We start from the raw sequence: 19,743 nt of genomic DNA, 5'->3' as shown, positions 1-19,743 counted from the left end.
ACGGGTTGATCATGTGCATAAGGTCGTTGGCTTAGCAGGCGGTGATGCCCTCCGTGGGAAAGAGGCGTCCTGACGGCCCTGGGCATTCCAGAGGGTAAGATGAATCAGCCGTGTCCGCCCCCGCTTTGTCTGGCCGCGCAAGTGAAAGCGAGCAAGGCGGGTCCGGCGCCTTTGTTCGGGTCTTTCTGCCGGTCCACGTGAGGGCGCAGTTCGGGAGAAACGCCGCATTCCATACGGACGAAGGGATGAGAGGCCTTTCGTCACAGCTCACCGTCGCCAGGAGCCGTTCCTAATCCTCTTCTCAGGACGACAGCACCTTTGGGTCAAACATAGTTCGATGGCGCCTGCCGGGCTCGTCTGTTCCCGCTGTCAGGGCCTCCGATCACAACAATACCTGTGGACAGGAGCTAATGCCAAAGAGGAAAACAGGAAGATGGTAGAATGTATTGCAAGCTACATTGATGAGCTAGGAGGAGAGGGCGAGATAATTATATTAGGCGACATGAATGCACACATAGAAGACCTGGATGGGTACACAGATTCGACAGGAAGCATGCTGCTGGATATGTGTGGCAGGCATGATTTAGTTTTATGCAACAGCACCGAGAACTGTGAAGGTCTGATAGCATCGGAAGCAGGGAGACTGCACTAACCGACTAATCGACGATAAATTATGCACTAACGTCACATAGGATGTATAATAGATTAGGGGTAATGAGCATAGATGAACACGGTTCCAGCAGTCTAGGTAGTTGCCATAAACGTATCCAGTTAAGTTTCAGAAGAGAAACCAATGTAGGACTGAAGCGAGATGAACAATCAGAGTGGAATTTTTACTCAGAAAAGCAATTGGAAGCAGCAGCCAAACAAATTGAGTAAGTAATTTTTGAGGATAGTGAAACAGAATGGACTTATACCAAATTAACTCGATTTCTTGAGCTAGAGCTAGCTAAGGTGCGAGTCAAGTCAAAAGGGAAAAGACGCAAACCCAAGAGTTGGTGGGATGAGGAGGTCAAGAAGGCGATAGAGAAACATCAGAAAGCGTCCAGGGAACACAGATATTCCAAGAAGAGGGGGGAACCAAAACCCGAAGTAGACAGAAAATGGGATACCTTCATGAAGTGCAGAAGAGAAGCATCCTATTTGATTAACGAGATAATTAGAAGAAAGGGTGCCCAATGGATGTCAAAAGTAAATAAAAAGGATAGAAAAGCAGCTCAGAAATTCTGGAAACATCTAAATACAATGAGTACTAGGACTAGGCTAGAGCAAAGGCTTATTATTGCAGATCAGGGTATTCGACTAGAAGGAGATGAAGCAATGAAACACATAGGAACAAGGATGACAGAAAAATTTAAAGAAAGAAACGCACATAATTTATCGAAGGAGGATAGACCGGTTACTGCAATTGCTTCACTTGAGCAAAGAGAGTGGGAAAGGGCAGAGAAGAAGGTTCCTAGTGGCACGTCGACAGGACGAGATGGTATTCCGATTATGTTAATAAAGAAGCTAGGACCAAAATCCAAGCAAACCTTAATAGAGGCAGTGAACAACATGATAGTGGATGGCAAATCCCCCTGATGAATGGTGATTAAGTAGAATGAACATGATATATAAGGGTAAGGGGGACAAAGCAGACATAAGCAACTACCATCCCATAATAGTGACGTCTGTGGTTTACAGGGTGGTGATGCAGATTATAAAGGGCAGACTGCAGGCTTGGGTGGAGAAGGAAGGGGTGCTAGGGGAGCTACAAAATGGGTTCCGGAAACAAAGGAGGTTGGAGGACAATCTGTTTTCATTGACGCAGTGTATAGAGATTGCTGAAAAGGAACACAGACCCCTATGGCTAGCATTTCTGGATATTAGTGGAGCCTAAGACAACGTTATTCAAGAGGATTTGTGGGACATACTGGGTACATTGGATGTGGAAGAGGGAGTAATTAATCTTTTAAAAGATATATATATAAAGGTAACAGAGTGCTTATAAAATGTGAAAAAAAATGTATCAGAGCCTACAGATATACAGCGGAGGCTTAGGCAAGGATGTCCTCTGTCTCCTTTGTTGTTCATGTTGTACGTGCAAGGGTTAGAGAACAAACTAGAGAGGAGCGGGCTAGACTTCAACCTTTCTTTTTTCAAGCAAGGAGAATGGATTAAACAGTCATTACCAGGACTAATGTACGCGGATAATATAGTGCTAATGGCTGACAACAAGAAAGATTTGCAGAAGTTGATGGACATTTGTGGTGCAGAGGGAGATAGATTAGGTTTCAAGTTTAGTAAGGAATATTCTGCAGTCATGATATTTAATGATGAGGGCGGTGAGCATAGAATACAGGAGTTCGCGCTAGAAGTAGTGAATGAGTACAAGTATCTTGGGGTCTGGATAAACAACGGTGCTGATTATCTGACAGAGCATGAAAAATATGTAATGAATAAAGCTAGTAGGAATGCAGCTCTCATGAAAAATAGGGCACTGTGAAATTGCAATAGGTATGAAGTGGTAGGAGGGATCTGGAAAGGGATGATGGTTCCTAGTCTGACTTTCGGCAGTGCGGCCCTGTGCATGAGGCCAGATGTTCAAGCAAGGTTGGAAATCAAACAGCGCGTCGTAGGGAGGCTAGCTTTGGGAGCGCATGGCAACACACCCAATCAGGGGGTACAGGGTGATATGGGATGGGCGTCGTTCGAAAGCGGAGAAGCTAGCAGTAAGATAGCATTTGAGGAGCGATTGAAAAAAATGGGGGAAAAGCAGTGGGCTAGGAAAATTTTCAGATACGTGTACATAAGGAACGTTTACACGAAATGGAGAAAGCGATCTAGAAAATTGACAAGCAAATATCTGGACAGCAGTAGGGGGGCAAATCAGCTATTATCGGCTAAGAAAAATGTTGAAGAAACGGAGAGCTCTGTGGAAAACAGGGATGCTGACGAAATCGGCACTGGGAACATACAAGATCTTCAAGCAGGAAATTTCAAAAAAAAATATCTATGATAAGTGTAGGGGAAGCTCTTTGCTGTTTAAGACCAGGACGGGAGTTTTGTGGACTAAGACATATAGAGTCAGGTACCACGAGATAGACACGTTGTGCGTTGCGTGCGGAGGGGAGGAGGAAACGGCTGAACAGTTGATACTTTTCTGTAAAGGGTTTCACCCTGCAGTGAAAAGCAGCGGGGCTGATTTATCCAAAGCATTGGGGTTTAAGGACAGTGAAGGGAAAGGTAGATTTTAAGTGAGGAGAAGTAACCAAGCGGTCGTTATCTGATTGGCGGCTAAAATCAAGGCCGAAGTAAAATTTCACAAGTCATGGATAGGTGGCTTGAGCCACCGCCCGATTGAAAGGGTTCTGCCTTATTCATCCATCCGTCCGTCCGTCCACCTACCCACCCACACTGCATTCAGTTAGGCCTAGGAGCTTGAAATTTGCCAAGCTATCTGAAGAACAGGGGCTAGTTATCGCTTATACCGCTACGTTTGGGCGAGAGTGTACGAAATAAAAGAGAACCGCTACCATTTGAGCGCGCTATTGCGTCGGGGAATCCAGCGTCGACAGGTATTTATTCCGAAGCGGGCGAGCAGGGCGCCGCCATCTTGTCAACGCATTCCGTAACGTGCCCGTTGCGTGCGCACGCTATGGTTTGTAGCGTTCTGCGCATGCGCAAGCGTTGCCCGCAGAGTCGCTGCGTATGCTAGCTCACTGCGTACGCCCAACTAAAAGTGTCCTATGAGCCGACATTGTGACGAGATGAGGCCCACCGTGCAGAGAACGTGGTTCACTTCGGTGACCTGGGTTCTTCAAGGGGAACAGAAATCTCAAGGGCGTTTCCGCATTTCACGTGCATCACAGATACTGGCTCCGAAGCCGGGGATCGCACCGTCGCTTGCATTGGTAGCGGAACGTCTCGCCAGTACGCGCGGTCGCCGAGACCGAAAGGAAACCGGGCTGTAAACACGAGTACGCCCATATGGGATTAAAAAGGGAGTAAACTATCTCCTAGTGCATGCACTCCCCTTTTGTAAGAGGGAGTGCGCTACAGGACAGCCTACTCCCTTTTTACTCCTTTCTGTTTAGAGTGCATTTGTGACTTTGTAGTGGCTAGTGCAGGTGCGCGCTCTCCGTCGTGGCGGGCTGTCGGAATCGACACCTAAATATATTCTTCTTTCACCGTGGCTTAGACCGCACGTGTCTCCACGGTGTGGCCTTAGTTCTGCAACTGTGCGTAGATTTTCGCTCGAAACAATGACCTGGTTATGGCGCGCAGGGGCGCACAGGCACTGATGACGTAATTGAATTGAGCTGTCACCTTTCCTTGACTAAGCAGGATCGTGAAAGATGTCAATTCATATATCTGAGGCAGACTTTTGTCGCTCGGAATCTCTGCCATTCGATTTTTTTTTTTCGCGCATAGGCTTACGTGCACGTGTTGTCAGGAATGCGTTGGGCATCCATTTCTCTCATGGCCGGGGTGTTCTGAGATCGTGTTATAACGCGATAGCGTTAAAAATCCTCTTTGACGGAAAACCCTGCGTCGGCGTGACTGGAAAATCTTGATTGGTCGAGAGGGTGGTGACGTAAAAATCCAGTCTCGCTGTAAAGAAAATGGTGGTCAGGCAAAATCGAGCCGTTGTCCTTTGGATCGGGAGCTGGACACGCTACCTCTACACCACTGAGGAACGTTCGTTCAGTGGGATAAATTGAGGCCTTTTACGCGCACCTCACACCGCACGGTAGGCGAATTACATTACAGGAACACTTATACTCGTACCGCACGGGCAAATTTAATGGCATTAGCCTTACTGCCATTTGAGATCTGCTGAGTTCGCCGCAACTCATTCGCCTGAGCAATACGCACTCTCGCCCCCTTTACACACGTAGAAAAGCGTGAAACTTTTTAGTAACAACTTCCTATCCAGTAGCAAGTGGTTTATACTTAACTTTGGTAGATGAGGGACCTCTACTGCATTTTCGATGCGAAGGCCGCAATTTTTTTGTGCACTTCCGAAAGTACTCTCAGCACGCGAGAATTTGTGGATACTTTTCAGGCAAGTGCAAAATAAGTTCTATTTTCATTTTCATAAGTTCTATTTGAACAGCATTGCGGAGATATTATATTCGTTAACACTGTTTATGTTGATAAAATTTTTGTCTGCCAGGCGTTATCGTGATCGTGACTTTCGTATAATGACATTAAGTCCGAACGTGTAGCACCACGTCCGAAAATAATGGCATTAACAAATTTAAGGCCTTAAAGGGACTATGCAAAGGATTCAAAGTCGCCTGTAAATGTTTTCTATGTTTAGAAATGATGCTAATGAGCATTCACACCAAGTATAAGTCTTCGGAACAGAGCCGGAAATTTATTATAAATTTAAAAAAAAACGTTTTTTTTTTTAATTCGCGGGCCGATTGGTTTGCTCGTAGGGACAGATTTTTGGACTAAAATCGTGGAAGAAAGACGTCACAATACCAATGACGTCGCAATGAGTTGAGTTGAGACGCTGTCATTCGCTGGAGCCACGGCAGCTACGACGTCACGGGCACACTTCCGGTAGCCGTGAAAATCGTATTGCCTTCGCGCTTATGGTTTCAATTTTCCTCTGCCGCCTTCTTCTGTCGGGAGTATTAGAGCCACTCGCAAGGCTCTTCGTTCGCACGCCTAGGGCTCGATGCCCATCGCGGCCGTAAAAGCGAGCGGTCGCGCCTCGAGGTCCGGGTTTATTACTGCTAACTACAGCAGACGGCAAGCAAGAAACCCGACGCGCGCCGCAATCCAGGAAGGCGAAGAGAGACCGGAGAGATGCCGCCACGCCGGCCACGCTGCTGCTGGGGTGCTAGGAGCGACAACCGGAAGTTGCAAAGCGAACGTCATCTGATGACGTATTCATGGGCAGGGCCCAGTCGCAGACCTGTTTTCTTTATTTTTGTCTTGTGCCCCGCGTGTACGAGTTGAGGGGGGAGAGGAGAAGCGTAATTTTTAATCGTCTATATCTTCGTTGTTATTGATGCTATAACTTAAAAATTCTTGCGTTGGGGTGACGAGTGATGAAATGGCTATCTCTCGTCTGCTTTACGTAATATCAATTAATTTATTGCATAGTCCCTTTAAGCATTTACTGTCATTTCTTATGCGCGTGCGGCACGAGTATTAGTTAATTAGGGTCACTAATTAGCACCACCAGTTATTATGGACGATGATGTGTAATAAAGCAGTATGTGGTGGCAACAAGCATGTCTGCGGAAGAATGCGCCAGGGCACCCCCAAGCGACCGTAGGGACCATTTACCGCTATCGCATCAAACTCTTCAGGTGAACCTAGTGTGTGCCCCAAGGCTTTGGCGTTCGTGTGGCGCGTTTGAGCTCCGAGGGTGCACAGATTCCGGCAAAAATATGCGGGTGCACTGGTTTTGCTTTTGAGTCGTGCACTTGGGGCTCATGTAGAACAGGGACTCCAAAGATCCGGACGGGTGAAGACAGTTCCCCTTCTCTCGGAGCACTGGTGATGCGAAACGAGCTGTCACGGAGTCGGGAATGACGTCGGAAACTGCGAGGGAGACACGGGCCTCGAGGCGCCCAGAATAATTGGTGCCGCCGACCGAAGCGAAATGTGAGAGGCTTTCGTGGACGTGAATTTGCTGGAAGGCATCTTATCGGGCATCTGACGGAAAACTTGGCACGAAAGAAAGGCGCTGCTTGCTGGGTTCTCTTTCGAGACAGTATTTACATGCACCCCGTTGAAAGCGGGGGAAGGCAGCGCGTCGGGAGGCACGATGTCGCGACAAGAGGGGACGCTCGCGAGACATTTCGCCCGTCCGAACAGGAGCGAACAAAGCGGGAGATAAAGCGTCGCTCATAAGGCACCATAATGCGCAGTACATGCGACGTACATGCGTCGTGCGCATACAGCGCGCCGTTCGACATAACGCGGGCGCGCCACTATGGTTTCGTTTTTGTTTCGGTCCTCCGTCGGGGACAAATGCGTGTCGTCGCCGCGCTGGAAAAGAATGTCGCGTGTCGCCCGCACGAGGACTAGGAGGATGGCGCTCGTCGACCCCGTGATGCAAATCGAGCGCACGTCCGCGCGTGTGCGGCCATTTGCATGGCCGGCCCGGCAGAGCGTGCTTTGGCATGCAAATGCGGCGCCTGCCGCAGGGTTGACTGTCGCCCTCGAGGGCAGCCGCCGCCGACGTGCGCCCACGGCTCTGCCGAGGAAGTGGCGCTCGGCTCTCGAACGGAGCTTCTCTTCGCGCTGCGACGGCCGACATGTGTATGATGCATGCACACACGATCCACCCGCGTCCGGTTCTCGCTACGTTGTGCGGCCGAATCTTAGTCGAGTGCAAACTTGGGCTGCACGAGTGCGTCTGCGTGCGAGCTGAAAGGTTCATTTTGATGGAAAGGGGGTCAGTCGAGGAGAGCAAGAATGGAAAAAAAAAAGAAAACGAAGGGATGTACTATCTTAAAAGCGCTTTTTTGTTGTAATTGTTTTTTCGCGGTCTGCGGGAGTGTGCTGGCCCCCGTGTTTTTTGGGCCCCAAATTTACGCCAGTTCAGTTCAGTCAGTTGGTTGCAGGGGTTGTGCGGTGGCGTGTGTTAATTTTTTTTTTTTTTTGTAGCGGGGCCTGTTTATGGTGACACCTTCCGCCACTCTCCACGCGTAGCTCATCCCCATGATCAGGCGGCCACCCCTTGGTTCACGCCTCGTGCAGCCTTCGTTGTCACTGACTGGGACGCGGGGCCGTAAGACGCCACCGAATGGTTCGAACGCTCTGTTCCCGTTGCACCCGTTTCAGAAGTCCCCAGTGGGGCCAGTTCGTTCGCCACGCGCCTTGCAGGTGTGCATGTTCTGGAAAACTGTGCAGACTGACTGCGAACACTTGGCGTTGGTCGGCTGTCTGTGCAAGGGGGTCCAAATCCATTTTGTATGCCCTTATGCGGTTCAGCCTACGCTAGTGGGAGAAGAGGGAGGGACAATGAGCGAAAATATCGTCTCCCCGCGCGTTCTCATTCCCTCAGTGGGAAGCTGTGAACACCCGCAATCCCAGCAACGCGTCCAGAGCTTGAGGTGCGTGGACGTCGACACTATACCTTGCGCAGCAACGCGACTGTTCGTTGTCGACAGTGGGCTCTGCGAGCCGAGGGTGTGGTGTGTCCTGCAGTCGGCGAACCATAGTCGTGACGTATGCGCCTGCTGCGCTGCAGAGGTGCGGCGCGTGTGTTGGCAATTAATCCGGCCTATCCTGGCGGTGATCTATCTCCATTTGCCAGCGACTGGGAAGAGCTCCTCGTTTCTTTGAGCGGCCAGTTTGCGGAGAGGGGTGGCGACGGTAGCCGGGCTATGCTGCGCGCGGCATTGGCGCGAGCTCGCATCGCGGCGCAATATGCGCCGGCTTTCATATCGCCCTCGAAGACAAGCGGCCTCGGTGGCGACGCTGGGAAAGCCCCCCTCTCCTTCCCTCCGCGATCGCTACTCCTCTCGGCCCGGCGGGGGTCAAGAGGTGGCTCGCGATCTCATTTCACGGTCCGCCGGCTCCCTGGAAAGAACTGATCGGCACCGCGCTGGTGGTCGTGCACCCATGGGTCGCCATTGTTGTGGCCACTTCGCTCCCCCTCTGTGTCTCTCGCCGGCCGCGCCTTGAAACAACGGGGCCGGCGCCGATCGGCCGCGAAGAAGTCGCGGGAAGCCCGGCTCTTCCTCGAGAAAGTAACGGGCCTCTTCCCACTTGAATATCATCCCTTGCTGGGTACGCTGCCGGGCTTGGCATGATGTTATCATGATAAAGTACTCAGGCCTGTGAAGTGCGGGGCACATTTGAGAACCTGGTAGCGCCTAGGAACAAAACAGACAACGAAAAAGACAACAGTAGGCGTTAATGTGCTACAAACGTTCGGCATTAAGGAGTGGAGCATTTGGAGCACACGGCGAGAGCTGTTCATTCTTGAAACAAAGAAAAGGTTGTGGTACTCACCTAGAAAAGGCTAGTAACTGTGTGACGCATGCTGACACGTGTAGCTGTTCGACACATGTTACTGTAGGTAATAACCGTCGGAAGAGTTACTAACGCGAAAAAAAAAATCTTTTAGCAGCAACTAACCTAGAGCTAGCCTATATAGGCTAGCTTTTGGTTATTTGTTGGGCATGTTTACATTTTTGGGGTGTACGTGTTCGACGTGCTGTTATTTTTGGAATATTCGGAAGTAAAAATGGCATATAATTAATGTGTGATATCAGACCCTGGGAAACAGCGACAGCCTTCAGCAGTTTGGTAGCCACAACACCAATTCTCAGGCTGAGACACGGTAGATGTTTGGCGTACAAATCACACGAGGCGATAGACACTTTTAGCATAGCGCATACCACGCGCAGCTGGTCGGCACCTGGCGTCATCTGTCGTCCTCAAGGTGATCTGCGCGTGTGCTGTGGTGGTTCGCGGTAGGGGTATGAGCTATGTTAGAAGTTTCTAATGGAGAGATTTAGCATATCGCGAACGGGCTTCGCGAGGCGCCAATTGCGCATGCGCCGATGACACCAAGGAGCCAGTTCTCTGCCAGTACGCAGACGCAGTTGAGCCCCGCGGAACCAGGCCAGGGCAGCGGATCGCAGAGCGCGCTATGCTACACGTCTCTAATGACATCGAGCGAGCAACCGCCCTTCGCTGCCCACAGAGAGTTCCAGGAAACAAGAAAAACGCGAATCGGAGAAGGTATACCCAACCACAGTATGCTCACCGCACAAGTGCGAAATAATCCTTTCCCCCAGTTTGTATTACGCGTATAACTGCACCTCCGTTCGAGTCGGTGTCCTTTATCGGTTGAGCTAAGATGTCGCCCTTAATTATGAACCCGCGATTCCCGGTACGGTAAATGGTACTTGAGCTCATGACACTGCAAATATATTTAATTAGAAAACCATGTTGTCTGCTTTGTTGTGTCATAAAATAAAAAATGAAGGAAGAGATGATGCGTGCCAGCCGCGAAAGTGCTCTTAAGCACCTAATCTACAGCCGGCATAAATTCATGAATGTGTTTGTGCGCGCGCGTGCGTGCGTGTGTGTGTGTGTGTGTGTGTGTGTGTGTGTGTGTGTGTGCGTGTGTGTGTGTGTGTGTGTGTGTGTGTGTGTGTGTGTGTGAGAGAGAGAGAGAGAGAGAGAGAGAAAATCCACGATCAAACACACATTCGCACAAGCAAAAGAAAATTAGACATCTCTCATGCACACATGCCCTATCGCTGACATGACCGCACGCGAGCGGTCAGTGTAAAATATGTACACGCACATACTATATGTCCACAAGCTGCGCGTGTGTCGTGTGCTGCCACAGCTAATTACGCGAGCGGCACTCTGTTCACTAGCAGCCGGGGTGGGGCGCCTATAGAGTGACGGGAACAGTGACACCTTGTTGTACTGACATGTTGGTAACGAGCAGTCAGGGTTAACAAGCGTTAGCGAGTGTAACTTTTTTACTACTCTGCTTTAAGAACATAGGAATCAGTAAATAGCTAAGTAAGCAGCTACACTGAACTTTTCACTAACGTTTATTATTATTCTTCTCCCCCAGTTTTCGTTATGCATTGATGTGTCGACTGCATGTGGGTACGAATCCGTGGCAATATGTTGCGCGTAGAGTGCGGTGCATGCTTACGAGCTCTACAAGTTTCTTTTTACCTTCGTTTTTCTTTCGCTACTTCTGTATTTTCTTGGTAGTGCTTCAGAAACTAAGTGGGCTCAGCGGGTGGTACTTAATTTTATTGCTTCTTTGTTTCTGTAACTTCACCTTGGGTCCTACTCTGCGTCATTTTTTTTTTAATGCCCTTTCAGACGGGCCCTTTCGTGCGGCTTAGTGTGCTGTTCCTTTTTGATGTGCTGTTTTCGACTTCGTGGCCTCGCTCCCACCGTGCACTCTTAGCGCGAAGGTTGGCTGTGTCGCTCGGCTTGTAAGCACGAGTTCACAGGTTTGATGCCCGCCGTACGTGGCAACCTTGTTCGGACGGGGCAGAATGCGTAGACGCCTGTGTACCGATGTTTCACTGCTTTAAAAAAAAAAAAACACGGGTGCACGAAATTAATCCGCAGCCCCGCACTACGCCGTTCCTCATACTCGTACCGTGTGGCTTTTGCGCGCAGAACTCCATCAAAGTATGGCGGCAAGACCTTTTCAGACTGTTCAAGCGTGTTATGCCATTAACCTAGTTCGCCCTGGTGAGAGAACGAGCGTGTGAAATTGCGCGGTCGCACTTTTTCGACCGGTCGCATGCTTGGTCATAGCCCGGTCGGATGTCCCGTTTCGGGTGTGGCTGACGGCGAGCCTCGGCGCCCCATCGTTTCTCGTTTTTCCAGCGCTCGGGCGCCGTCGGCGGACGCCGAGTTCCGGCCGAGCCCGATGCGCACTCCCGACAGTAAGGCGACAGCCTCGGCGGCCTCCTTCTCGCTGGTCCGTGGCAGCTCGGCCAAGCGCGTGTTTGGCTCCATCGAGAAAGGCCTGGACCGTGTGCGCCTGATGCTGACGCCCCGCCGGAAAGGCAGCTCCACCGCCGCTGCTCAGGACGCGCCCAGGAAGGTCAAGGTGAGTGACGACACATTCGCTGCTATGCTCTGTCTGCGCCGGCCAGAAACACCGCCCAGCTGCCAAACTCGAATGTCTATGCGGTGCGCGGCCAGTGGCTGTACGTAACGAGCGTGTGCAGAGTGTGAAGCCGGGGTAGTGGCCCGGCAGCTTGACTGCAAAACGCGGGAAAGGGAGCATGTTGCAAAGAGGAGCTGTGAGGACCGACTCTCTTGCGGTTCGCCTTGTCATATGCGCCAGTCGTGTCAGAAGTGAACGGGACTCGGTCAGGGGCATAGGAAACTTCCCATGTGCGCCACTGTCCAGCCAAACCAGACGTCAGCGCCAATTCCTCCCATAGCGGCCGGGAAGAAAGCCAACCTGGGCGTCGTGTCGTTGTCATGGCAGCGGTATCCACTGTAAATGAATTCAGCGCGATTCGAACCACCGTCGGCGAAAACAGAGCAGCTTCGTTTCCCGGTGCCTCGGGCTATTCGGCCATCGCCGCGGCTTCTCGCGCTGTACGCTGCGTGCGTGTGCGTGAATTATTCATTTTTAAATCTCAGTTCTCGTCCAGTCACCAGATACGCTGAAGTAGTTGCAACCGGAACTGAAGCTTTCCTGCCTCTGACTCGGTTTCCCGATTTGAAGGCGCTAGTGTCCGGGCTGTTGGGAATTTGCGGGCATAGTTTGCGCTTACGCGTCGTACTGACGTACAGACATGTAGGCGCCTGCTGTATTTCAGCAGCTAGGTCATGCCTCGGTGCAGGCTTATGACAGAACCGTACCCTTCAGACGGTGCCTGTGCGGGTATCCGTCGCGGCCCAATCAGTTCTCAAGACCTGAATGCAAGTTGCCTATTGTAACACGCTTTTGCCCCGTATCCCCGATTGGAACGCACCATCAATTCTTCTGGCCTCTCTGAGAGCGTGCGATAGTGTGCTGACATTGCAGAAATGCGTCCCGCTGGTTGCTCTCCGTTCGCTGCTGGAAGCGTTCATTCTGATACCTGCAGAACCGGCAACGCTTAGTGTCTGTTGCAGGCATGGCGCGTCGTCACTTCTGCCGGTGGATCAGTGTTTTCTTTCTCTTCTTCAGTGTTGGTAGTGTAGCGGTATTCTTCCTAGAAATTTGCAAACAGATCAGAAGCTGCCCTTGGTTCCAACAAGTCTTGGGCCGAAGGCTGAGGCTTTTCGCGCATTAGATCGGCGCGTCATTGGCCCGTATACCTTTGCCGTCGTGCACCTGGCTGTCACGACTGCCGAGGTGGCTGGCGCGAATTGTTCTTGTGGTCGAGATGCTTTTACAGCTGGGCTCCATGATTCGTTGTCACCCACTGTATACTTTCTTTTTCACGCAGAGCGTTGTTGTGGCAGGTGGACTTTTCAAAAAAGCAGTAGACGCCGTAACTCGAGCAAGCAAGCGCACTTCCACTCGTGGTCGAGCCTGGCAAAAACCCGAAAATCGCCAAGTTGGTCCTGACCGCGCTTCAAGTGCCTGCGATTTTTTAATTTTTTTTTGTAGCACCGGACGTCAGTTTTTGTCTCCGGGTGGCACGATTAATTTTGAAATCACGGGCTCCGTCGATTCCAAGTTAGGCGAACCTTCACCAGTTGGATTCGTGCCGAGGATTTCGTTTGCCGAGCGATGCGCGTTGCACAGACCGGGGGGCATTTCCAGCGGCTGCTCGCGATGGTGCCATACCAGCGGAGGCGTCTCGCTAGCCTCGGTGTCGCTGGCGAAATGAACAACAACGAAAAAAAAAATAAAGGTAGCTAGTGAAATGAGCCGAAAATAATAAATAAAGGGGCAAAACTGTTCGTTGGCGCCGCGAAGCAAGGTTCAATCTCTCGCCTGCCCGCTCGTCGGCCCGCCACAGCAAGAGACATTGTTCGCGCGAGCTATCCTCTCGTATATGCGCGGCCCAAATCCGATTAGCGTTTCAAAGACGTCGACGACCTTTTTCACCGAGTCCCGGTGGCGGTCGCGTTCCTCCTCCTTTCCGGGGAGAAGCTTCAACAAAACAGCCCTTGTGCGGGGTAAATAAAGAGCTCGTCTCGCGGCGGGGCAGCTAGTTAAACGCTAACCCGATTACGCTGCGCGCCGATTGGGCCCCCGGCGGGGTCGCATTGCGCATGTGCCGGTGTAATTGTTCCCTAATTGCGTCAGGGAGCCCGCCTTTTTGTAAAAGAGCGCGACTGCGAACCGCCGGGATTCTCTCATCGCCGAGCCATCTCCGCCTCCTTGCGCCGTGTAATGAAAACTAAGTGACGCCTCCGTGAGCTGCCTGTGCGCGCCTGTATGCATGACCGTGGATGGTGCCTACGCCCTTTCTCTCTTTCCTTGCAAGCGCGCGGCTTTTGTGCGCCGCGCATGGGCGAAGCGCGACGGCCTGGCGGCGATCCTGCGCGTTCGGGCTGCAGCTTTCCCGTCGAGCTCTGTCGCGCTGCGCCGGAGCCCGCTTGTGGGGCTGTGGAGGCACGTTTCCGCGCTTTTGATTTTACAAACAGAGAAATAAAGTGAGAAAGGAGAAATGAGAAGTTGCGCGGCATATGTCACTTTAAAGAAGGCTCAATAGCTGAAAAGGGAGCATATAAGATGCTCATAATTAAACGCTTGATGTTGGAAGAACAGGGGGGGACGAAGGAAACATGGTGTCGTAAAAGGAATCAGTTTACCTCTTTTTTTTTTTTGTACCGGTGATAAGGAAGTACAAAAGGTTGCCTTGTGCCATATTGAATGCCCCTTCTAAAACGCACAACATTCCTGTCCGCGCTGGTTTCGTTAGGCGCTTAACGCTTGAAGCGTCGAGCCTAGGTACTTCAAGAACCGGTGTTGTTTTGCTACTTCAAACCACGCACGTGTGTTAGTATAGGCACTGCTTACGAAAAGGGAAAGAGTTTCTTGAAATTTCCTTTGCTGTACAACTGCGATGAAGGGGGCCCAAGTATTTTTCTCTCAGTGAGCCCTATGGCAGGGAGAAGGAATGCTGACCCATCACCAACAACTCAGGGATTCACGTGTTATGACGACTATACGCACGTTTAGTCCACTTTCACCTGAGAAGCTGGACGCGACATAAAAAAAAAATGAATGAATGGACATGCGTCAGTATTTCACGGCAGGTTGAGGATGCGCAAGGTTTAAGTAAAAGAAAGTTATAGCATAGTCTTTGCCGCCAGAGCTACTGCTTACCGCACAGATGGCCGCAACGCGGTCATCTGTGCAAAGTACTAATAAAATTTGAATATGAATAATGTTCGTGCTACAAAAAAAAGGAAAAAAAAAACGTGGGGTAAAATGGAAACTGCGTCTTTTGCATCAGGGGTGGGCTTTTCAATGCAGTTCTGGGTAATTTTTGTGTTAAAAAGCCGTCAAAGAGAGCGCTTTTAAACTTCTGAAGTACGGATTCAGTTTCTTACTAGAATGGAGCTCGCCTTTAATTTCAAAGTAAGCATCGTTAGGATCTTTCCTAATTCAGTATCGCATCTTGGAAACGTGCACACGCATTCCATTCCTCTTGTGTCTGGCTGTTGAAACCTGCTTTGGATGGAATCTATTTCTGTACACGGATACAGCATAGGTTGTACAAATCTCCTGGCGCCACTATAGGCTTTCAGTAGATGGTTGGGCTGAATGACCAGAAAAGAAAAAAAAAGAGTAGCGTGTCGGCGCGCTTATGTCGGTGGAGGCATCCACTGAAATCCCCGTGAATTCTGCCATCTTGGCACATTTTGATCTTCCTTAAGTAACTGTAAGTGGCGTAGGTCATTGTTCTCTTACAGCAGCACCCATGACCCGTGTATTGCTTCGCGATGCAAGGGGGCATTACAGTGCATTGTCCCTCTTTGTTAGCGTTTTTGCGGTTCCATCTTTCAGGCTATATACAGTATACTTCCGTTAAGAGAAACTTTGTTAAGGCGCATTCCCGTATCAGATGAACAATGCGAGACACCTTGGTTGGTTGCCTATAGGGCTCAGTGTAAAAAAAAAGGAAAAAAATTTGCTGGCGGTTTCGCATTGCTAAGCACAATGAAAGAGCTATTGAGGTGTTCACTGAACAAGGGCCGAGTTATACGCATCCAACTTTTTCATCGTCAATGCCATTTACCCCATGTACGCCAGCGGCCTATGGTCCAGTGCCGCATTTCTGCGGCAGTGTTGTCAACGCCAGCGCGTGCTTCTTTAGTGCCGTGTTTCTGCCACAACGTTGTCCACGCCAACGCATGCAGCGCTCATCTTTCTGTCACTGCCGCAACATAGCTCAAAGCGCGAATATTAGTTTGATAGTAGTATTTTATAATGACGAAGACAATGTGGAGTGCACAGCGCGAGAGTGGGTTGAAGTTTAACACGAGGCGTGTTCGTCCGCGGCAGTAGTCTAGTGCTGTCGCGCAGTGGCCAGCGAAGCTTTGCTCGCGCCGCTGCGGATTCGAATTATAGTTGCGGCAGTATTTGTTTGTCTATTATTTGTTTTTTTGTTCATGGTCGCCCTCAAGTCAAGCATCACACAAACCGGTGAGCCGGTTTGACCTCGTGAAGTAGAGCTTTCGCACTAAAAATCCGCTTAAGACGAACTTTCGCAGCGGCCGCGAACCACAGCGACCCCGTGTCATGTCACTCACAGGGCATCCGCGCGGCTGTAAGTAAAGAAAAAAATGTATAAAATGTAGTGGTTAGGGCGCTCGGCTACTCAGTTGGAGTATCCGGATTCGAACCCGACCGCGGCGGCCGCGTTTCGATGGAGGTTAAAATCTACAAGCGCCCGTGTGCTGTGCGATGTCAGTGCACGTTAAAGATCCCCATGTTGTCGAAATTATTCCGGAGCCTTCCACTGCGGCACCTCTTTCTTCTTTCACTCCCACCTTCCTCCCTTCCTTTACGGCGCGGTTCCGGTGTCCACCGACGTATGTGAGGAAATTACTGCGCCATTTCCTTTCCTCAAAAACCAGTTTTCTATTTTTCTGAGCAAGAATGGGCACCCCCAAATGATGGCTTCCGCGCACTTTCGCGCAGTACTGCGGGGAAGTCATTTTGCGGGAGCGCTTTTTTTTTATGGAGGGGGAGGAAGGGGGAGCAGTTTCTTGCCGGTGCGGAAAAGGCAGGCATCATCGCGCCTGCTCTGGCGCAGATCTCGGCATCGCGCGCGATTCACGGGCTGCCTCTCTCTGACTAAAAGGCGCATATGCACGAAGTGCACCCGCTTGTTGACTTCGGGCTCAAAAACTCCGCTTCCGCATCTTGAACACACGCGGTCTCGCAACACGTGCTATCGCGGCGCAGAGATGGAGAGAGACGCACCAACTACCCTGCTGGGCATCTTCGAAGCGCACGGAGCAGGATGGAAAGCAGAAATAAGAAGAAACAAAACGCACAAAAATAGCAGCCGTTGTGTAATACAGTGAGAAAAAAGATAGGATGAAACAACAAAAATTAACCCCCGATTTACTTCGTCAAACTAAGTGCGGCGTAAGTGCTCTAGCACAGTCGCTTTGCTTAACTTTGTGCATCTTCGAAAACCTTTGTAATTGTGCTGCCAAGGGCTAAAATATGGGGGGGGTGGGGGGTCAATTTTATTTATACGGAGGAAATGCGAAAGCACGCGCCCCTTTCGAATCCGCTTAAGCAGTAGTGAGGACCACAACAAAGGCTTTCGTTATATCCAGGTATTTCGTTATATCCGGGTCTCCCGTTGTGTCTCAGTCTTTTCTCTCTCTCTCCCACCTCTCCCCTACAAGACGAAATGGGAGATTTCCCTCTCGTATTTCGCCACCCTTCAACCGTGGCGGGTGACTCTTCTGTTAGTTTGTTAACCCCCAAATAAGACGGCTTTTTCGCTAGCGAGGCACTGAATCGAAATGCGCATTCAGTGCGCAAGCACTTCGTTTTTCACTTCGGTATCGGTATTTGGATCCATTGCGCGCGGATGAAGTTGACGAAGACGGCGACATGCAAAGCACAGCGCGAGAGACTCAGTTTTGCTCGCGGGTTGTTCGGCTGCAGTGGTGGTGGAAAGCATTTATTCAAGGAGAGAGCGGGGACTGGCCTTAAGGGTCTGCCCCTTACAAATTCTGTGGGAGGTCCCTAATCCGGGACCCTTGTGGCTTCCGCAGCAGCTCGGGCCCTAGCGGCGAGGGCTCTTTGGCTGTCTTAACGTAGAGCAGCCGAGCAGGGCAGCCTCCCAGCTCTCTCGGGTGGGTGTGGGGAAAGAGGTAGCATGTCCGACTCGCATCGCGGCGATGCTGCAGTGGTCTAATGCGGTGGCCATCAAAGCGGATCTGTTCGCGCCGCCCCGGGTTCGAAACCCACTCGCAGCCCGTAGAGCGTTTTAGTTTAGTTTAGCTTCATCTCCAGATGAAGCTATAGTCGGATACAACTCAAGAACGAAGCGGCTTTTCCCCGTCAGAGGATCCCCTTCCAGCCAATGGCGTCGAGCGATTCTCATGACCGTGCTAGCGTGACAGTGCAGAGAACGGTGCCGCAATGGAGAGGGGGTCTATCCGGTACCATGGAGGGAGGGGAATATCCCCTTTCATTTACCACTGTCTGCTTTATCACACTAGCACGGTCATGATAATCGGCCAACGCCATTGGCTTGACGGGGGTCCTTTCGCTGGGCAAAGCCGTGGACGGGGAATAGCGAGGCACTTAGTGCCTGCGCACTAAAAATAAAGCCAGAGCAATACCATTTTCAGGTAGGATAACGTGAGCTTGTTTTATGGCCTCACTCTTCAGCGCAATGTTCTATTTGAAATTATCCTTTCTCTAAGAGGTTTTTCTGTTCATTATTTTCATGCAACGTATATATGGACGCTCCTATCACGCTCACATAACTTTTTCTTGTTTTTTTCAGGAGCACTCCTCTTAAGACGAATTTCTGGTAAAACGAACAAATTTTCTGGTCCCTTCAAATCTGTCTTAATGGGAGTCTACTGTACAAACTAACTAGCACTTCCCAGTTTTGTCGGCCAACTCTTTATCCGCCGGTGTTTCCTCAACGCCTGCAAGCAGCACTGCACGTTCTTGTTTTCTCAGGTGATGCAGAACGTCTCCACCATGCCCGCCGTGCTGACCCCCGACCAAGTTCTCGATTCCCTGCGAACAGCCCTCTTTCTCAAGGGCATCATCTGCAAGCAGAAGAGGTAAGCGGGCCTGCTTTTGCGCTCGCTTCGCTGCCGAACGCTTTGCGCATATCAGTCATGTGTTCGCTCTAGTGTGAGGTTATTGCGTAATGGCAGACTGGTAACAAGGTTAGACCTTTCATGATAAGCGGTGACTAGGTTAAAGCTCCTTCTCTTTCGGCCTCGATGGCAACTCTGGGCCTAGGGACACCGGGTGAGCGGCACGTCTGGCGAGTCAACAGGAGAGCGTGATCGCGGTTCTAGGCGGAGGCTGGCGCGCGCGAAACTGCGCGTCGTCAACGGGGTCGTCCTGTGTGTCGCTGGCAGTTTGCGCCATCTGTTAGTTCTTAGCGGAACGTGTCGCGCGGGCAGGATTATGCACAAATGGAGCAACGTGGAGGCTAACGAAAAGAGTTCAGCTTAAGTTAAGGACAACGCAGCGAGCCATGGAAAGAAAAATTATAGGTGTAACGTTAAGAGATCGGAAGCGGGCAGAGTGGGTGAGGGAACAAACACGGGTTAATGACATCCTAGTCGAAATCAAAGAAAGAAATGGGCTTGGGCAGGGCATGTAATGCGAAGGCAAGATAACCGCTGGTCCTTAAGGGTAACGGAGTGGATTCCAAGAGAAAGCAAGCGTAGCAGGGGGCGGCAGAAGGTTAGGTGGGCGGATGAGATTAAGAAGTTTGCAGGCAAAGGGTAATGCAGCTGGCAAAGGATAGGGTTAATTGGAGAGACATGGGAGAGGCCTTTGCCCTGCAGTGGGTGTAGTAAGGCTGATGATGATGATGATGATGGAGCAGCTTCTGACTGCCTTTTTTTTTTTCGAATTACCGGCTGCCAAGTCGGGGATGCGGCCTTTACGCGAGTATATACGGTAATCAAGCGAATCCCTTTCGGCGACCACAATCCAAATGGAGCCTCTTGCCGGAGCTCCTAGAAATCCAGGCCAAGATAACAGCAAAAAGAAAAGATACTGCAGGAAACAAAAATCTCTTAATTGAGGTAACGTCAGCAGTGTTCGGCCCAGCGGTCGAAGTGGTTGCGGTATGGTCTGGTGATGCATGAAGTTCAGGAGGT

General features: G+C 50.7%; 1 protein-coding gene across 5 annotated transcripts in view; it reads left to right on the top strand.

The window, feature by feature from the left end:
* LOC144114798 (maternal embryonic leucine zipper kinase-like) overlaps positions 1 to 19,743 on the top strand; it is a 130,872-nt gene that overhangs the window by 71,161 nt on the left and 39,968 nt on the right. For 4 of the 5 annotated variants that reach the window (XM_077648760.1, XM_077648763.1, XM_077648764.1 and 1 more), the window contains 2 exons: positions 11,338 to 11,563; positions 18,578 to 18,684. In XM_077648760.1, the coding sequence (XP_077504886.1) occupies positions 11,338 to 11,563; positions 18,578 to 18,684 (333 nt within the window). Of the gene's footprint in view, positions 1 to 11,337; positions 11,564 to 18,395; positions 18,425 to 18,577; positions 18,685 to 19,743 lie in introns of those variants that run through there. The other variant, XM_077648765.1, reaches the window with a different exon arrangement.

Source organism: Amblyomma americanum, chromosome 1 (genome assembly GCF_052857255.1).
Source record: "Amblyomma americanum isolate KBUSLIRL-KWMA chromosome 1, ASM5285725v1, whole genome shotgun sequence".
Classification (NCBI taxonomy): domain Eukaryota; kingdom Metazoa; phylum Arthropoda; class Arachnida; order Ixodida; family Ixodidae; genus Amblyomma; species Amblyomma americanum.
This window is presented reverse-complemented; position numbering and strand designations above follow the sequence as displayed.